The sequence below is a fragment of the Panicum hallii genome, chromosome 5 (assembly GCF_002211085.1).
Source record: "Panicum hallii strain FIL2 chromosome 5, PHallii_v3.1, whole genome shotgun sequence".
Classification (NCBI taxonomy): Eukaryota; Viridiplantae; Streptophyta; class Magnoliopsida; order Poales; family Poaceae; genus Panicum; species Panicum hallii.
The window spans coordinates 21,963,419-21,984,599 of NC_038046.1; the positions used below are offsets into that span (position 1 = coordinate 21,963,419).

Genomic DNA, 21,181 nt, shown 5'->3' on the forward strand with positions numbered 1-21,181 from the left:
AAGCACCTATAACTAAGCAAGCATGGTATAATCTTTGGTCAAGCATCACCTTTGATAATCAAAAGATTGCTCTTATTACTCAATGTGACAAAGGAATTAAGCAGTCTCAATCATCGTGAGAAGCGGACGATTCGAATCGAATTTAACCTTGCAAGGTAAACCTAACACACACGCTTGGAACACCACAGGGTTGTTCCGAAGCTACCGTTTGCCTTTCATTCCGACTCATGGATCAGAGCCACCACAAGCGACTGCAGGTCATACGCACTTCCAAAGTGCAGGACGTACGTCTGTAGCGCGACTACAAAACCCGTACTCCTGGTTGCCCAGCAACACGTATGCCTACACGTCGAACATAAGTAACCAAAAGAAGCAAGACGAGTGGTGGGAGGTATGTCCATTACTCGGGCCGATTGGCTACTAGGCTTACCGCTTACCATATTTCGTGGCATGTGGTTAGTACTTTCAAACGCTTAATCCCGATCACCACACGCTGCGACCTTATCAGAATTTTAATAACACAGACAGGGTATCACCTTGATCATGATACCTCACAAAACTCCCGTCCGTCATCCTTATAGTGATAACAGAAATGTAAGCATTACAACTCCTATGTCGCGCGAGTGACAGGAAATCACCCGACTTCTACCGGCCCTATTAGCATAGCAGCTAGTTGGACTCAAGAGCTAGTATCCATCACATTGGTTCCTAGGAGAATGCAACTAGGGTTTCAAGCAATTCCTAAGAACTTAATGCATAGAATACGTAATAGATATAGATTGCAGTGTAATAAAAATAGTAGGTTATGTCCGGGGCTTGCCTTCTTGAGCAGGGTTGAGAGTAGAAGGATCGAGGTTCTCCGAACTTTGGTTCGGATCTTCAGTTAGATTCTCGACGGTGTCTCCGGGATTTTCAGGACTTTCCTCGACTTGATCCGCGATCAGCTCGTAGTCACCGTCAGCGAGGGTAATCGGTTCTACATGATATGCAAAGCAATTATTATTAAGAAATGTGCATTCTTTTATTTGAGTTACATCAAAGATTATGCTTTCAAGGATTAACACTTCGAGAAAGGTCAAAACAAAGAAAATGTTAGCCTAAATTTATAATTGATGCTTAATTTAACCACATCATTGAATTAATTCAAGATAAGCATCAAAGCATATATTAAAGTCAAATTTAAATTTGAATTTAAACTTTTTAAGTAAAGAAGGTTATAAAATTTGGAACACTTAAAAAGAAATAGATCACCTCCTAATTCATAACTAAAGGATCTAATTAGTTAAAGTTTGAAAAGATATGTTTAGCTAATATTAATTTAAAATAATTTAAAAAGGATTCAAATTGTAGTATAACTTGGTTTTGAATGTTTTGCATCATTTTAGATATCATGTATAAGAATTACATATCATAATTGCAAACAATCAACACAATATGTAAGAATTAAAGACATTACATTTCCTTGTTTCAAATTTAAATTAGATTCAAAAATATTTGGTTTCATATCAAATCCTTTTAATAAAAGTTATAGAGTTCATAATCTAGTTTCCAACAAAACAAGTTTTGCTAATTTTGGAATTTCCTGTGATTTGTTATGTATTTTACAAGACAGCATATGCATCTCACATGAAATAACAGATGTCTAAAGGGGGGGGTCTCGGTAATTTTGCACTGGAACCCCTGGAACCACAGAACTAATAGCAAAAAGGCCCTTGCCCATCCCTACGACGGCCGGCACGTCGGCACGACGGCGTTCCTGCCGGCGGCGAGGATTCCGGCCAAGGGGAGGGGGCCTAACACCATCTACAGAGCCTCGGGAAAGCACAAGACAAAGAAGCACAGGGTGGATAGCAGAGGAACAGAGCGACCGACGGATGGGGGCGGCGGCCGTGGCGGCGCTTCGCCGTTCCCGGCGATGGGACGGCGAACACGGGCCAATAAGGGGCGCATGAGCACCAGTGGATCACCGGGGAACTGTTTGTCTACCTGGACGGGTCAGAGGCCAAGCGAGAGAAGCTGTCGACGGGAGGACCGAGCTCAAGCGGCTCCGGCGGGCGGCGGCTCGGCGTGAGCGAAATTCCGGCCGAGGGGCGGTCGGGGTTGATGGGGCTCGAGCTGAGGAGCAAGAGGAGAGGGTGGGGAGTCTACTGGTGCAAGGAATTGGGATGGGGCGGTGCGGTGAGGGGGAATTGCAACGGGGAGCGGCGGCGGTGGTTCGGGTTGTGTTGGGGAAGAACACAGAGCAGACCAAATGGGGAAGAAGAGGGTGTGGTTCGGTTGGTAGCATTGCTAGCTCACAAAAGAGAGGGAGACACTGGGAGAAAGAAAGGATCACGGCCGGGCTCTGGATTGCGACGGCGAGGTAGCGGCCGGCATGCATCCGAGGACACCGTGGCGCCTGCGCAGGAGGACACCGGAGCAGGGACTGCTGCGGTGGGCAAGGAGGGGACTGACGCGTGGAGAGGGGCAGCATGAGGTGGACGGCGGCGACTGCAAGACGGCGGCCAGGGGAGGCACTCTGTCGCCGGTGCCAGTGCGGGAGCAGAGGAGCAGAAGGGGTGCAGAGGAAGAAGAAAGGGGAAAGAAAACCAGGGACTCGTTTGCAAATTGTAAAAGCTACAGGGACCCTGCAGAAAAGTACTTTTTCCCACTAATCTAGGGGTTTTCTGAGAAAAAGTCCAACATGAAAATTGTAGAGTTTTTCAAGCTCTACACTTTTGCTTTAAGACTCAAATTCAAAAACTCAAAGTTTGCCATATTACAAAACGAGTTTTGAATCAAGGTAAAATTAATTTACCCCAGTCTTTACCAAACCAAGTTTTAATCAAATTTTTGACATATTTGCAATATTCTTAGAATGTCATGATGACAAATAATCCTTTTTACACATAGGTCCTTAAGTAAGCATAAAATTACTTTTACCCCTTACTTTTTGCACAAAAGACCCTGTAACCTGTATTTTTTACACATAAGCCCTTGCCTTTATTTAAGAGCTTATTTAGCCATATCAATGCACACACACTTTAAACACAAAAGACTTACAACACATGGAAAATTTTTAGATACACCCTTAACACTTATGTCTATTACATCCAGGGTTTAATTTTTATGAATCTTATTACCTGGATGTCACAGTAAGCAAGGTCATTTCACATCTTATAATATATTAAAAGTTTTAGGATAGCTTAATTTTTAAGATGGAAGGAGTATATAGCTAGCCAAAAACCAAATTTATAAAGTTACATGATCTTCAAATCAAATCGATAAATAAAGATTTTGCTATAAAATTAACCAAACTTGAGTGATGTTAGGTACTTAACATCATTGCCACGTCCTTAGTGAAGTAGAGCGTTTCCAAAATTTCGTGCCGCCGGCAACTACTAAAAAGTCTTGCATCACAGTCATTGATGTGTGGAGCTTGTTTGGTCGGAACCTAAGACTGTCATGTCTAAGAGCATGCTCAACGTGTGCAACACTATATAACATTAAGTGTAACACCTCAGAACGGCAGCAACATTCTGGAGCGTTACCACACAACGCTACAATTAAAACCAGCACACAAACCAAAAAGCAACAAGAAAGAGCTACACAAAAGAGCAAGCGGAAGCAACAATTAAATTGTTTAGATGAATTAAAAGGTAGAACTTCACATCCAAGCATTATTATTACAACACATGCATCTAAACATATGCATATAAAAGTGTGTTCACACATGCTGCTACTCCCATCCAGTGAAGCACCCTCCAACTCAAGAACCTGCGAAAGGGAAAAAAACGTGTGAGGTTTATGGAAACCTCAGCAAGCAAACTGCTTCAACCATACTATTTAAATCATATATTATTTACACATCAATTAAAGAGGCATTATAAAGATCCATGAACAAAAAAGTTATAACTTCAAGTAGCAAGATGAATATGTACTTCACAATATTATTTTATAATGACAATGTAGAAGGTGCAATGCATCGCATGACTTCACTTCTACCCACACATCACCATGGAAGGAAGTAGGGCTGCAACCACATTGCTATATCTCAACGTGTGTTCCTGTATGGCTACTTACCGCACCAGTTCGACCATGGTTTCTTCATATGCATAACCAACATGAGAATGCAAATGCAAGAACTTCATAAAAACTTAGTAACTTCAAGAGTAAGCCAATTTTCAGATTATCTTGCAAGTGTAAGGTACTGAAATTAACTAGAAACAATTCAAACAACAAAGTTAAAGGGTGTAGGCCACAATACTATGTTTACTTGCCTTCACCGAAGATCAAGAATGTATGCGAAACAAGATCCGAAGGTACACCACCTGTTCACAAAAATAGCTCAACACCAACATAAACATACTAGCAAATACAAATATAAATTAAAGCGTAGGAACGCCCAAACCCAACATCCTCACACAAAACACACCATTCTAGACATGACAGCAGCACTGCAGTTTATGTTTTTCATATTCTTTAATCCTGATAGAAAAAAAATCTCATTTTGTGCCATCTGAAAGGTAACTGAACAGTCTACAACTTTCTAGTTGACCAAATGTGGAGGAAAAATCATCAACATTGGGCAATTCCGAGGTAAGCCTTAGTCTGACAATCTAACAGATTGTTCTGAACAGTTCTACTAAAATAGTCATAACTGAAGCTCCAAAATTCGGATGAATATTAACTTTAACAATATTGAAAACTTGTAAAATTATTTACAACTCTTCTGAATACCAAAAAGTCCAAATCTGTCATTAAGTTTCCCTAAACTTCAAGTTAATAGACGCTGCACAGAATTAAAAAATTGAAAAACAGTCAGATTCCTACATTAATTTCTCCCTCATCTTAAGTACGATTGATGTGTTCTTTATGGCTATGGAAAGATCTCTAATTCTTCTTCAACTCATATAAACGTTTAATATTTTTAGATCATTAAAAGCATGAAAAAAACTGCTACAAACAACAACTGCGTAGATTGATGACGTGCTGAGAATAGCAACGAGGGCAAAACCTTAACCCTAGTCCAAATGGCGACTAATACCGCTACTCACACATGCTAAAAACTTCTAAAACTAGAGGGAAAACTTGTTGTATAGCAGGGTCATGTCTCACCTAAGGTTCCTTAAGAACAACAAGGGCGACGGCGATGGCGATGACACCTATGGCGATTCCGCTCCGTTTCCCCTTCTTCACCGCATCCAACTTCACCGCACTACACCACACAAGGCGGCACCATCATGAACAGTAAAAAACCATCAAGATGGGGAAAACGGACAGAGGAGAGAAACCCCAACCGATTTTTTAAGAGAAACGACGAGGACCGATGATAACGTGCCCTAATTCCCTTCTCTTCTCTTCTCTTCATCTCCCTCTCCCCTCTCTCTTCTTTGGTCCATGGGCAAAGGGGTGGCAGCGCAGGTAGGGGCGAGGGGTTTAGAGTTTGGAACAGGAGGGAGTCATGTATTATAGCGCGGGCCCACCTAATGACTCTAAAAAAATGTAACTTTTTGATCCCAACTCTAAACACGACATATAAATAGTCAAATGGAATATGCTCGGCGAGCTCTACTCAACCACAGCATGAGTTCATCCATCGATGGATAAAAAATTAATTTTAGCTGTCAACTTTACATATTTCTGTATAGAAAATGTATTTTGCCCTTTATTTATTTTGAGTGTTACATTAAGTGTAGGTCCATGAACAGGTAGCATTAGTTAAAAGAAATCTGCACAATGCTTATGGTCAAAGTATACACCAACGTGGGCCCCACAGGGAGTAAAATGCTCGACCGTATCAGCAAATCTGCTATAGCCGCCCTACAAGAAGAGAGAGAAAAGTAATTTTTTATTCACTAAAAGTATCTCCAAAAGTCTTTCTAAATTTCACTCTCTAAATTATTATTTGGAGAGCCTTATGTATAAAAATTGCTTTCTATATGTTTTCACTCTCCAACAGCTTTCTTGTGTATACTCTGGAAAGCTATTTTTCATTATCTATTTTTGGCTAGCGAGAAATACAGAATGAAGTATGGCTACATTTGAATAACCATTTAGAAAAGTTGTTGGGGATATTTTTCTATCAAAATCTCTATTCCTAATAATGAGGGAAAATATAGAAAATCTCTTGGAGTTCCTCTAATGCTGCATCGGAAGCTTTTTGTTGTTAAGGTGTGTGTCCACAATGCTTGTGGCCGATAAAAGGCTTGCATGTATTGCTTAAGGTGTATTTTCATATACACTATGGCTGCCCTAAGTTTAGTAAAATCACGATTTGTAGGGCTAATATTTGGTTGACCGCTACAAATATTGCACACTAAACTTTCTTAACTCCTAGCCTGTGACACCCGGTCCAATTTGAATCGGTCCAATTTGAATATGGTCCAGTAGTGGTCCATGAATGTTGCATGCACATATTTAGTACCAACTTACTAGTTAGGCAAGGATGGAGCTAACTTCTTATAAGTCTTTGTCCTCCAGCCACCTTCCGGTTGATTCTTTTACCGAAGCGAGGACGAAAGTGTAAGTAGGATTCTATGTGTATGCGAGGCTGCCCCTCAAAAGGGCTGGGCAGTGCGGCTTTGGAGGGTGACAAATGATATCGGAGCCAACCCTCGCGGTTGCACGTACAGGTCAGTGCGAGCATACGGCGCATGGCGCGTGTGGTCCGGATGGAACACACGGCATGGCATATGGCGCACATGTTCAGTACCACCTTGCTGATTTATAAATCTTTATCCTCTAACCATATCACCTTTGGATTGATTCTTTTACACGAAATGAGAATGAAAGTATAAGCAATATGCAATGTATATATAAGCTCGTTCATCGAAAGGGCTGGACAATGCGGTTTTGGAGGGCGGGGCGTGACATAGCCCAAATACACACTAAAATTTGTTGGTCACGTAACCATAATAAATCAGCGTGTTCCTATTTTGCTAGTCTTACACTGTTATCACGCAATTGTAGACTTGTAGTTATAACTAAAGAGCTGCAACATTTGATCCGATGTGATAAATTGTAGCTACAAACTAAACGTGTGTCGCGGAATCTCAATCTAAAAGTCATTTTAACAGAAAAGAAAAGTTTACTCAAATTGGTAGGCTGGCAATAAAAATTCACATTGACAACCTTACGGATAAACATAAACACCCATTCCTCTTGAGTTGAGCTCCAACAGGCGGCGGCGGCGGCAGCCGAGAGCCAGGGACGTAGCGCAGCATGGCTTGGACGGCCACAGGCACCCTCTGCTGCCGCCTCATCCGCCTCCCCTCCGCCCGCTGCCCTCCCCCGTCCCGGGCCCGGTGCTCTGCAACCTCTGCTGCGCACAGCCCCGACGCGGTGGACATGGAGTACGCGGACCTCAACCTCCGGCCGCTCTACCCCATTGTATGCACTCCACCCTTCTTCCCTTTGTCCCTATCCCACTGCTGTACCAATCCCACCGCTCATCCGTCTCTGTACGCAGAGGGGCCAGCATCTGCGCATCCGGCAGCACGTGAACCCGCTCAGCTCATCCTTCTCCGTAAAGTCCTCCCAATTCCACCAATATTTTAGGATTGCCAAGCGAGCACAGGCCCTTCTCGCATTCCTCTAATTTGTTCTCTGTTGCACGGTGTGTAGGAGCCCACGGAGCCGCCAGAGTGGAAGGAAGTGTTCGAGGACCCCCTGCTGCCCCTCATGGTCGACATCGGCTGCGGTGCGCAATTTGGTTTTATTCATTTGTGACAACGTATTGCTTAAAGAAAAGTTATTAAGGAATGTTGACGTTTAGGGAGTGGCAGGTTCTTGATTTGGCTCGCAAAGAACTCCGACCAGAGGCGGAACTACCTTGGTGTGGAAATCCGGCAAAAGGTTTTAGACTTTAGTGGTTCTATGGTTTCTGCTTGTTTTCTTTTGGAATGGATGATGCATTGTTGAATTCTGTAGTTTGATGATGTTCTGCTTCTTCTGTTTGTGTAGTTGGTGGAGCGAACACAATTTTGGGTGAATGAATTGGGGCTTCGGAATGTGTAAGTTTCCTTACATCTAAATTAGGCATTTGCTCTTGCTTATCAATGCAGTAGTGTAATATCATTTAGATATATTCTCTTTTTACAGCTATTTTATGTTTGCAAATGCAACGGTGTCTTTTGAGCAAATCATATCATCGTACCCTGGTCCCTTGTCACTTGCTTCAATACTGGTAAGTGTAGCCGGGTGCAGCATTGGAGTCTTTTTAGTTATGTCTGTCAGCTCAGTGATAGCTATGCTGGTTCAGTGCTTCGGTTTCCCCTATATTATGGAGGTGAGACTTGAAATGTCTATCTGGTGGTTTTGTAGTGTCCTGATCCACACTTTAAGAAGAGACATCATAAAAGAAGAGTTCTACAGCCACCATTGGTCGATTCAATCACCAAGAATCTCTGTTTAGGCGGACGGGTATGGCAGTTCTGTACATAGTTCAATATGGTTTTCTTCATGAAAATTGAAAAATTTATTTTTTCTGTTTACTAAGCTGCATTAAGGTTAGGGTGCTTCTCTATGCATCAGTCTTTTCCAAAAATGAACTCCCTTAGATCCTGAGATGACTAGTCTTGTTCAGTTGTAGACTAATACCAATTTGTCAGTTTTAGACTTCTAGCGTACTAGTGGATATTTCTAGGTGTGATTTCATTTTATTTCACCTTGAGAAAATGTTATTAAAATCCAGTGTAAGTTCCCTGCATTTTCGTAAAAGTTAAGTCAAATATCAGATATTTGCAAAAGTGGCCTTTGTTGAAAACTATATTCTCATGATTTCTTATGAGTATAATTTAACCACTTATAAGCCAAGGGGAAGCATGAGTTCCATCGAGCAATTAAACCAGGCATGGTTTAATTGTAAGATCATCTTAATGCTATCCAACATATTTATCATCTCAACTTAGTTTATCTGACCCAACTATTATTTCTCCACTCATAGTAATAATGCTTGCTCTATGCATTGCATGGCACGAACTAAAATTAAGATGACACAATGCATAACTATCTTTTCAGACCAATATGCTTCTTTACAGTAAACTAAGACTAGTTTTCATTATGTGCTTCATTTTGATTTTTGCAGTTGAGATCTTCCATTTGTGTATAATGTCTGCAGGCATATGTTCTTTATTTCATCATTTTGACATCTTAGTGTATGTGACGTACTAGGTTCTCATTCAATCAGATGTACTGGAAGTAGCTGCAGACATGAGAAAAAGATTTGATGGGTACTCTGACATTTTGGCACATGTTGATCGTGTTGATAAAGATCTTCATTGTGACAATGAAGGATGGCTTCTGGACAACCCAATGGGAATCCGGACAGAAAGAGAAATCCATGCAGAGCTAGAAGGTGCCACTATATACAGGAGGATGTACCAAAAGATTAGAGATGCTTCTCACTAATGGTTCATCGGATCATCAGCTACAGAAGTTGTCAAAGCAGTAACGGCTTATGTCTTCCTGCTTGAACCATGCATCACAACAACCATTTTTTGTTGTCACCACCAGCCTATTTCTAAATTAAGTGTCCTTTACTACATCAAGATGCATTATACTTGTGACAGTGCAGCACTGCAGATCCTCATCTTTGTTCACCTGATGCGAAGAGTCAGATTAGTCAATGCTTGGTGAGGATGGCAATTGGCAAGGCAGTTCATTTGTTACATCAAACTATGCTTATGGTGTTTGGCATCTGCTAGTGTCTGTTCCAGCATTCAGGTCTGGGAGTGAGTCACCGAAGATTAGTTGGCATACAATTTCTAGAGGCAATCCAGATGAGGCTATTTGGTGTACAGTACGATTGCAAACATGGCTCACTCAGGTCATGTACCTTGGGTTTAATATAGAAAAGGAAAGGTCAGACCATGTCACATTAAATTTGTTTTTGAGTTGCAGATCTGTTTTGGTTCAAAACAGAGTTGTAGATCTTTTAGTTTCTTCTGTTGCAAGTATATGGATGAGGAATCCTAGGCATTTTTGCCAGTGAAGCTGCCCCCTCCAAGCTAACTAGAACTGGATCACTGTTTGTTGTATTGGTATAATGCTAGATAGCTACCAGTTATTAAACATTCTTGTGTGCAAGACTTGGCTGTATATGCCTCTGATCCATGATAGTTGAAACCATCTCTTAGATTCAGTTCATTTGATTTCTATAGACAAAGTATCCAAGATTGCCCCGTTTGGTCAGATAACTTTATGCGGGATGCAGTTAAACAGAAACTATGTGCGCTTGCGTATCACAAGTTCCATATTCTAGTCCTACCAAATTGGCATATAAAAGCAGCCAACAGCAGGTTTGGTGCTGGAATTCTTTTCAAGATGAGAAACCTTTAGATTTGGCAGCTGCTGCTATGGATTTTCCTATAGCACAAGCTTTGATTAACCGAAACGTGAGGCAGGGACGCTGAGCCGTGAACCAGACGGGGCAAGAACATAGCACGGCTACTGCATCAGGAGTCGTCTCCGAGTGGGCATTTGCTTGAAATTCTTTGTAGTAGTAGGCGTACAGCTTTGTTGATTATTTATTGCAAGTAGAAACAGAGCAGGATCCAGCAACAGCATCATGGTACACTAGGAATCAACACTGTTCTATCAACATGAATAAATAGGAATCTGACATTCGATACAGACACACATAATACACTAGGGCAATGTTTACAACCAAGCAATGTTTTCGACTAAATCTACAGAATCGAACACATCGCTGGAAATATTGTACAGACAAACTGAGGTACCGAAACCCCTACAGGATGTGGCCTCTTTGTACATGGGTACTCTCAATATACAATGATGGCATACTACTCGAAGATCAACTCCTAAAACTAGAATATTAGAGATCAATTGTGATACACCCCACAGATACATCCACTCATCAAGTTGATACTTGATACAACAAAGCACTTGACTATGCATGAGACCTGAAACAATTGGAGAACACAATGTAGTTATTGATAGATGATACAGCTATGTGGATGTCAGATGAAAAATTATGGCATTAAAATTTGAAAATGGAGCAGGAAAATGGCATACGTATGATGGAGGTTGAGGACAAATTAGCACTTTGATAACCGGGATATCCTTGACTTGCCCTTTTCAGTGGGATATTTCCAGATGATATCATCTAATTTGCTGCAGTAGTTATTTACAAACTGTGATATAAGAAAAGTTGCAGTGTTAGTTGAGCATATTCCTGGATCAAAAGTAATTAAACAGGTCAATTTGTACGTTCACATTTTACATTTTTAGACTAATATATGTGACAGCTGACAAGCATATGTCACGCAGTTACAGTTATTGCAGTCCTACGTATATTTGTGCCTATTAAATGTATCTGTTGCGTAGAGCTGTAGATAACATAATCAGTTGCAATGATGTGAATGAGACAGGTGTATAAAAGAAATGTTCTGACCGTGTTATACTCTGAAGTATCTCCGGCTGCTCTTTGTAGTTCTACCATGAAGATTGATGGAGCAACTTCAAAAACCTAATAAAACCAGAGTAAATGAGTAAAAATGGGGTAAGATACATTAGAAAGCAGTAAAACAAGAGATATACTTGAGCACAGAAAGAGCACAAGACTCACTTCAACCATAACTGAGAGATGACTAGTCTTGTTCGCATTTAGACCTTCCACCCTCATCTGAATGTTGTAGTAATACAATTAGCCAAGAAAAAAAAAAGAAAACCCACAGTGATGCCAGCTGACTAGCAACCAAAAGTAACTTGTAACATATAATCTCAAAAGAAAAATCTCCTGAAATAATTATATTACATGGAAACAAACTCAACCTACAATTTTTCATCAAAACTTTTGTAACATCCTGCACTATGTGAAACAAAAACAACGATGCAACTGGCCAAATAACAATGTGAAGAGTTGTCACTGGCAATACAATTCAATACTGTTAAACCAGTGGTAAGAAAATGAAAATTACATATGTTTTGCTGAGTTTAATATAATTTGTGCATGGTATTGTTACTTATGTTGCACATGGCCACATTGGAGAAAACATTGCATTGATGCAACTGGCCAATAACAATGTGAAGAGTTGTCACTGGCAATACAATTCAATACTGTTAAACCAGTGGTAAGAAAATGAAAATTACATATGTTTTGCTGAGTTTAATATAATTTGTGCATGGTATTGTTACTTATGTTGCACATGGCCACATTGGAGAAAACATTGCATTGCTTTTCAAGAAAGAGCATTATTTCCATTTATAGACCACAACGAAACTGAAGAGATATCAAGCCATGTTTATTAACACCAGAAGGTAGTGAACTGTTAGCAATTATAGAGATGAATGGAACAATAGCCTTGCCTGCCGAGGTCTAATGCCAGAAGATTTGCATGTCAAGGGAAAAGAAACTTTACCTTGTAATTGCGGATGTGTGTCTTAAAACCCATTGATTGCGCAACGACCTCCATACTTGATAAGATAACCTTAGGTGGTTTGCACGATAAGAATCTATTTCGAAGCTTGTCATAGTCCTGAAGGTCAAGCAATTATTAGGCTGAGAAGAAAACACACAAAATCAATATTATAAAATGCTCGCAGCAATGACCATGGCATGTATAGAGGTACAGAACCATCAGCCTAAAATGCTCGTAAAAGTGGGTACATGATTCTTAAACATTAGTGTTACCCATGTACTCTACCCCACTTAGGAGTTAGGATACTATGAATTGCCTCGGGCGCAACACTATTCTTAAGAGTATTTACTCCCTCATTTAGAAATAGTTGTCCTTTAGGACAAAACTTTTGAATCTTTGACAATCAGTATCTTTTTAAAGATTTGGATTGGGAATATGATGAGGTGAAACAACTCAAAACGCCAAGTGGACGGGGAAGAAATATTTCTTTCTCTTGGTCAGATGAGCCAACATTTATGACTTTTTACTCCAAGAATTAAACAATAATAATTTGAATAAAATGAATTGCAATTTGTGCTATGTCTACAACACAAGAATGCAGAAGATAGAAAATTCAAGTTAAGTCAGGTCTTCACTCTGTCAACAATTCACTTTTACTAACAATAAGCAACCACATCACCATGTGCAAACAACATAAATGCATAACAGTAAGAGAGCAACTTATATCTGGATTTTGTATTACAACTAATTTTCTTTGTCAAAACATCAGTCAGCATTAAATCGCTAGCATCCTACCTGTCTACGATCAAAGAGGGCTGCAAGATTCAATCCTCGTGAAAGAATGATTAGGTCAAATGCATTAAGTGTCAGAGGACCTGCTTCATCATCAAAAGCATCCTCTTTATCCTCCTGAAACCACAGAAAACAAATTGGCAAAAAGAAATAAATATTTACTAATAAGTCCAAAGTACACCAGAGTTAACCTCAAAACACTGCTTTCTCATCACTTTACTAAATAGCACACTGGAACATAATTCCATCAGTAATGTCACCCCACCATTGTATTTCAACAAGATAATTTATTCATAACGAAACAATGGGAAAGAATGATCTGGCAAGTTCTGACAGGAATTCTGCCTACTGTAGCTGTCAGGATGATAGTGGCAAACCAGGCAGGGAAGATTACAGTCAATAATGTGCATGGTGATGCCAAAAACACATATATGCTCAGATCGAGTAGGAAGTTAGGATCTTTCTTTTGAAGTGGCTGGGTGTTCCATACTTCCATTTGGCTACTGTGAGGGGTAGAGGGCTATTAATTGTGACGTGTGCATGGAAACACCAAGCCATTTTTTGAAATGCTATTACAAACAACTACCCCATGGTAAAGAGATGAAGATGTCATTTAGGTGTTACTTCCTGCAGTTACTTAGCTTATGAACTCAAGCTTTTGACTCTGTCCCCCGAAAATACCAATTTAAAAAATGAGTGGGAGAGGAGGAAGCTGTGGTTGCGGGTGGTAGAACTATCATGCATATTTGCTAATGAGATAGGTAAATAAGAAAGAAAAGAAAGATGACTATTTAGAGAATATCATATGAATGATAGCTGGACGCTGGATAAAACAAATCTGCAGGATTCCAACGAAAATAATTTGCCAGAAAATGGCAGCTATTCCTTGCCCAAGCATAACGTATAGACAAAAAGTTAAAAGCAGCTACACTTCTCATTAAAAAACATATAAAAATAGGTTATATAAAGACTTATCAATAATGGAATATACCAACCACAGAATAATGGAGAAATTAAGGGGATTGAGGTTTATTTCTTTAATGAGCAAAGTGGCATTTCTGCACAGGTAGGTTTGCTAAAAAATAAGTCCAATTTGTCTCAAACTAAAGCTTGTTTCTCTTTCAAGGTTATCTTCCACTCTTTTAAAAATATGTTGTGACAAGGAAGACAACCTTTGGGCAGAATATCTGGCTAATGTATTTTGGTCTTCTAACTCAATAATTGTCAATAAATACAAAACAACTATCTGATTGATTACTGCATCATCTAAAATTCTCTATGACTAAATAAAGTACATAAGTACACAAAACTCAAGAAAGCACTGCAGCAAAAGGAAAAATATGTTCTGAATATTCCAAATCACATAGCTTTTCTCTTATGAGTAGGATTGGCAAGTGAAACATTTTGCCAGGGTATTAATGGAACCAAGTGATGATATTTGGGTACACTGCATATTATGCCTAAAATGCAATATTCCCTGCCAAATGAATATGAGGTGAAGGCATATACCTCAGGATCATCAAAAGCTGCATTAACATCATCAAGGTTGACTTCTTCACTTTCTATTTCTTTGATAGGTTCGTAATTCTTCTGAAACCATTCATCATTTCTGATCTCTTCTATCCGGATTCGCTGTTCCAAGTCAGAAAGCTTATCTAGTCAACAAACACCAATGATGATAGCAATCATCAAAGATTTGATGTCCTTGTATAGTTGTATGTTATATGGAAGATCGTCCCTTTTCATTTAACTTATTATTGTCTTTTAATGTCTCCCAACCGCTATCGTAACTGAATCCAGTAAAAACATAGCTTTAATGGAATGAAACTGAAGCAATTATAAATTGACATAATTAAGATGAACCACCGAGCGATATCTGTCAATCAGATCTAGCTTAACATTAGTAAAAAGCCAAGAAATTGGTTAGTAGCTCAGTTTGTCAACGACTCTATAAATTATCTTTAACGATGTGAACTCCTATAAATGTCTGATTTGAATAAATTTGGCAACATATGACATACCAAACTGTAGTTGCACATGTACTTGAGAAAACCCTATGCCACGGTGCTAGCATGTCGAAAGTTACAACTTTAACATAGAATTGTCATATTTTATTCTCTCTGTGTTAGTATATCTGAAGGTATATATTAGAGCACTGCAGAATTGCTGGAACAGCTAAAAGCATAACACTATCCCCGATGTGATGAATCATGATAAGGTATCAGCTATTAGCAAGTTTCTTCCATCTAAATAAATGCCGAGCTCAACTTACAGTATCTGGATTTGGATCAAGAATTCTACGAATCAGTGATTTTGCGCCACCTGAAAACCAGGGTGGGAATGAATATTCTGCACTCTCTATCTGTATTAAGAAAAGAAGACAGTAAGATATAGAAGTTCCATTCCACAAGAACCACCAATTACCCAAGATAAAATTTCTTGCTAAAACCACGACCGAAATACATATCTGCAATTGAATACAAAGGGTGAAAGTGAAAGTGAAAGTGAAAGTGAAAGTAACAAATAGCAATATACAGTTCAGCTTCAAAAGGCAACAAGTACTCTTATAAAAGAGTCTCTTCTAAAGAGCAAGTGCTTTCTCACGAAAATAAACATACAAAGCTGTAGTTGTCTACTTTACCTCCCTTCCTCTTCTTTTTAATAAGTACTACTCCCTCCGTTCCAAATTGTAGGTTGTTTTGCCAAATCTAGATATATAGATTTTGCTATGTATCTAGACATATGTGTCAAACCAATGTTAGATTAGTAGGTATTTAAGCTCATTTACCATGTACTTAGTCTATTTATTTATATAGTGACTGTATGGGGGTGGAAAAGTTGGTATTATGTTACACTTCACATCCAAGCATATCACAGGAGAGATTACTCAGTTCTAGATGCACTAATTTGGTAATCTCGGTGGTAGTTGGATTGTATGTTTTTTCATAAACTAGTACCACCCAATCAGCTCAAACTCATTGTGAAAGTCTACGCAGATCAGTGCATACTGAGGAAACTAAAAGAAAACATCATGAGATTTGACATATAAAAATTTTGATGCAGAATTAACAAAAAGAACGTATATAATTCCTGTTTGCAGTTCCTAATCCACATGTATTTCATCTCAAGGGAGGTGCTGACTTGAGCCAAACCTTTCCATAAAGGGTAGTCAAGTCCACTTCATCGAATGGAAGATAACCTGCTAACAGTACATATAAAATAACTCCGCATGACCATGTATCAGCAAGTGCTCCATTATATCCTTTATGACTGAGAACCTGGTCCAATAGATGAAATGAACATGTTGGCACAGTAAACACACAAGGGAATATTTGTCATGTATAGGAAGCTGAGTTTATCATGAAAAGGATAGATAGTACTGTCGTTTTGGCTTTTCTAGATACATAGATTTTGCTATGCACCTAGGAAAGCTAAAACGACTAATAATTTGGGACGGAGGGAGTAATTGGTTATTCGTATTTGATAGAGTCTAGTTTGGTGCAAAGAGATGTACAATTGAGCAAAGATACAAGTTCTACACAAAAATCACCAGCGGAATAGAAAATCTCGTGCTCTTCTTTATTTGTTTAGTTCAGTATATAGATAAAGGCGTGGCTTTTATTATTTCAGTGAATCATCACTTGAACTCCCTACTTGCTGCTGATATCATCGAAATAAAACTATCATGACGTTACAAAGCAGAATGGCATTTTTGACACACATGCTTGTTAAATGTTTAAGTATTCAAGTGCCATAGTTTTTCTATTTTATTTTATTTTATCTTTTTTTTGGTGTGGGGGGGGGGGTGTTCAAATTGACAGAAAAGGCATAGTGAAGGTTCTTTACTCTATTAGCATTTGGTACCCACATACAAGAACTACTACTAACATCTAAGACGGAGAAGATATATCTTAAAGTCACCACTTCATTGCATGGGTATGTTTAGTAATTGTAAAAAGAACTCAAATGTATAATTCAGATATATTACCTCTGGGGCAACATAATTTGGTGTTCCACAGGTTGTACGTAGAAGGGAAGTTCCCTGCAGTTGACCAAATAAGCAACTTAAGAAGAGATCAAAAAATGAACCTATGATGAAGTTTCAGAAAGATGAACACCTGGGCAGGCCATGCACTCAATCCAAAGTCTGAAATTTTAAGATTGCCCTGGGAATCAAGGAGGAGATTTTCGGGCTGCATGTGTGCAAAATGAGATCAACAAGTCCATAAATTATAAAAATGAAGACTTCATCATTTTTCCTATTGAATGTTCACCTTCAGATCTCGATGGTAGACTCCTTTGTTGTGACAAAAATCGACACCATCAATAAGCTGCTGAAAGTATCTGCGTGCATCTGCTTCATTGAGTCTCCCATGACGAATCTGAAAATGGTATGTTTTACAGTATCATTAGGTTTCTGTTTCATGTAAATGTATTGTTGAACCTGAACCTAAGACAAAGTACATTACAGAAAGTGTGCCTTCAAATTCAACTCCTTAGATTACTACATACATGTAAGGGTATGGGTAACACGTTCAAATGAAATTAGAATTAAAGCCATAAATACCATCCAGAATTGATGGACATAGTAAACATAATGACATGTTCGTTTCTGCAACTACAAATTAAGATACAAAGACTCCAAGGGAAATGCATGACATCTTGATGTTTTTTTCGTGTCCAAGACATTTACCCCTCTTACAGAGAAAGCACAGGTGACTGATTGAACATCCAAGAAGGAATGTGACAGGCATATAATCTAAACAACAAACACATGGATATGTTTATTTTGCATAGGTCATATCTAAAAGTCAAAGAGTGAAAAAGACAGTTATCAATAACAACAGCAGTCTTACAATTTTATCAAATAGTTCGCCACCAGTGATGAACTCCAGGATTATAAATATCTTCTTCCGGCTTGCCAGAACCTGCACATAACAGAATGGACAGCACGGGTACTTTAAAGACGACAAGTGGTGAGAAAGAAGTTAAACAATGGTTTATAGGAAGAGAAAGATAAGCGTACCTCGTGTAGCCTAACAACATTGGGATGCCTGACAAGCTTCATTATAGATATCTCCCTCTTAATCTGCATAAAAGGATTGTGTGTACGCAGGTTAGTCGCCCAAGGAGTATCATTTCAGCTAGCTTGTGCAGCTGTACACCACAAAGCTAGTACAGCTATTACTTGTTTAGAAAATATTGCAATCCGCATCATGAAACTTGGCACAGAAATTTATTTATTTATTGAATGAAAGAAGAAGCCATGGCAGAAACAGTTAGCGAAGCTTGGATCGCACATCCTTTGAAAGCAAGGAGAAATTCGTCCACATAAACGGCACGGCAAGGATCAAACTAGCAATAACTCGATCCATTGAGCTATTATCCTTTGATACAGAAGAAAAACGAATTGGACGTCTTAAACGCAAACCAAATCCACAACACGAACCTACCGAGCGCGGAATCACGGAGCAACGGAATGCCAAGCCATCACGACAACATTATCTTTGGGGAATCAAGAGCAGGAGCTCCCAATCCTCGACCAACCCCCAATCAACTGGATAAGGCTAGTGAGGGCTAGTGATGGGGACCGAATAATCCGACCACCGGACCTAGCACGAGCACGAGGCAATACAACCGAAGGGAGCTCGGGCGGGTCACCTGTTCGGCCATCTTGTGCTTGAGGATGGAGGAGCGGTCGAGCACCTTCATGGCGACGCTCTCCCCGGTCTCGGTGTTCTGTGCGAACTTGACCTTGGCGAAGGTGCCCTCCCCGATGGTCCGGCCGACCTCGTACTTGCCCACCCGCCGCAGCGCCCCGCCGCCGCCGCCGCCACCCCCCACCATCTCCGCGGCCTCCCTTCCTCCTCCACTTCCTCCTCCCAGCGGCGAAGAGTCGCGAGCCCGGTGCGGAGTCGCGCCGCCGCCAACGGAGCTGGGGAGATTCTCAGGCGGTCGACGACGCCATTGATGGGAGCGAGAGATTTCGGGCAGAGCAAAGCCTGCTTGTTAAGCGGAGCAGCCTCCTTTTTGAATGGAGAATTTCTGTGGGCAGCAGGCAGCGGGTTGAAGTTTTCTAGTGGGAGCTGAGATGAGTTGGATTTGGGAGGAAAGTCCCGAGGGCGGAGGGGTGTTTCGTGGAGCAGGTGCGTTGGTACGGCCCGCTTCCTTTTGAAAAAAAAGCTGGGAATTGAATCGGGAGATATATATATATATATATATATATATATATGGCATAATAGATAATTTGGTCCCTCAACTTTATTCTAAAGCTTAAGTTTATCTTTCAACTTTAAAATTGGTCAAACTCAACTTTTATTTTAAAATCAAACTCATCCTTATATTGATATTATACTACATAATCTTATATTAATATTATACTACATAATAATACAAGATAAATGTAAAAAGTTTTTAATCTTCCCCTCCTCAATTTCCATTCCTGTTCGCTGAATTTTTCATAATATTTTATATGATCATATGTAGTTGTGCAACAAGTAGTGTTAGTTTTACTCTTCATACATCCGCAATATAATGTGATGTATGAGTAAATAAAATTCTATGTTTTAAACACTTGATGTTCCATAAAATTATATGGGTACATAAATTGTTGCAGAGTTTAGAAGGGGAATGAGCTAAGGGTAAAGAGGACGTTTTGCATAAATCATATTTTGTTATGGAGTATAATATTAGTACAAGGACGAGTTTGACTAAAAATAAAAATTGAGGGATTATATTGACCAATCTGAAAGTTGGGGATGAATTTGACCCTTAGATAAAAGTAGTAAAGTTGAGGGATGAATTCTACCCTTATACAAAAGCTGAGATGTTGTTTGGACCTAGGAATTAATTTTTAATCTAAATCACATCAGATATTTGGATGCTAATTAGGAGAACTAAATATGAGCTAACTGTAAAACCAATTGCATAAATAAAAACTAATTCGCGAGAAGAATCTATTAAGCCTAATTAATCTATCATTAGCATATTTTTATTGTAGCACAACGTTATCAAATAATGGACTAATTAGGCTTAATGAATTCATCTCGCGAATTAGACTCCATTTATGCAATAGATTTTGTAATTAATCTATATTTAATATTTCTAATTAAATATCCAAATAGTTGACGTGATGAGATTGGTTCGGACGTACCAACCATGCCACAAGATACGAGGGAATTCATTATTGCGTCACGAGGTCACAATCGCATCCAAATATTTGACGTGACGTGAAACAATGTTTGACGTGATTTTGGTTTCGTGGTCTCCAGCTTTTTCCACTTCGTTTGGAGTCATCAACAAAGCTAGTGGCACTTGCATTTCTATTCCCATATTGAGGTTTATCCATTTGTTTACACCGTGAGCCATTGGCATTTTCACCACGGGTTTAAACGTTTGTTACCGTGAATATCACTAACATGCTGTACATTGTGACGGCAAAAGAAGCTTGATAATGTGTGTGTGTTGGATGATAACCTCCGACGCGAGTTTTCCTCTGGCTCTAAGTCCCTGATCCGTGGATCCGGTCCCACACGTCAGTAGCCAGGGAGTATATTAGAAAAGCTTTATCGGTTCCAATCCACATCTTTTTTCCTAAGGGCACCAGCAATAGGAATAAAAAGCAGTCCTTAGACAATACATGCCCTGCTATTGACCGTCCATATGCACCGTGAGACTGGACCATAGTAAGAATTTGTTTACGGTCGACCATAGCGCTATGGTCTACCTATAAGAAATAAACAATACTTTTTCTTCTGTCCTCTCCATGTTTTGCTGCTGTTCACGCCACCTAAGGGAAAGGAGCCAGCGAAGAAGAAAGCAGGCAGTTGAGAGATGGCTGATTCTTTTACTATAGGTGGACCCAGAGCTGGCTATTGACGTTGTGGCGCATGCAATAGTTGAGGACTGGTTTTGCTGGGTCCACCCATAAAGATCGGCTGGTCCTTAAACATTGCTGCTGCCCTAAGCAAATATTAGTCAATTTGTAATGCTTATCACGTACATTTGAACTAATAAGGCTCTTTAAA

The 21,181-nt window shown here is 39.6% G+C and overlaps 2 protein-coding genes across 2 annotated transcripts; one reads left to right on the forward strand and one right to left on the reverse strand.

Moving 5' to 3' along the window:
* The first annotated feature begins 7,134 nt into the window (after window positions 1-7,134).
* On the forward strand, window positions 7,135-10,110 carry LOC112892153 (tRNA (guanine-N(7)-)-methyltransferase-like). Its single transcript, XM_025959259.1, has 8 exons — window positions 7,135-7,371; window positions 7,451-7,507; window positions 7,606-7,681; window positions 7,757-7,836; window positions 7,945-7,994; window positions 8,083-8,167; window positions 8,305-8,403; window positions 9,154-10,110. The coding sequence occupies exons 1-8, from the start codon at window positions 7,204-7,206 to the stop codon at window positions 9,388-9,390; spliced, it is 852 nt and encodes a 283-aa protein (XP_025815044.1). The 5' UTR covers window positions 7,135-7,203; the 3' UTR covers window positions 9,391-10,110.
* A 461-nt stretch (window positions 10,111-10,571) lies between these two features.
* Window positions 10,572-19,270, reverse strand: LOC112892152 (CBL-interacting protein kinase 8). The gene is made up of 15 exons (XM_025959257.1): window positions 18,816-19,270; window positions 18,181-18,243; window positions 18,011-18,082; window positions 17,429-17,536; window positions 17,273-17,347; window positions 17,143-17,196; window positions 16,307-16,432; window positions 15,427-15,516; window positions 14,664-14,786; window positions 13,158-13,271; window positions 12,363-12,479; window positions 11,570-11,626; window positions 11,396-11,470; window positions 11,017-11,135; window positions 10,572-10,904 (listed from the first exon to the last, which is right to left on the reverse strand). Exons 1-14 carry the CDS (start codon window positions 18,999-19,001, stop codon window positions 11,040-11,042), a joined length of 1,356 nt encoding a protein of 451 aa, XP_025815042.1. The 5' UTR covers window positions 19,002-19,270; the 3' UTR covers window positions 10,572-10,904; window positions 11,017-11,039.
* Window positions 19,271-21,181: the final 1,911 nt, after the last annotated feature.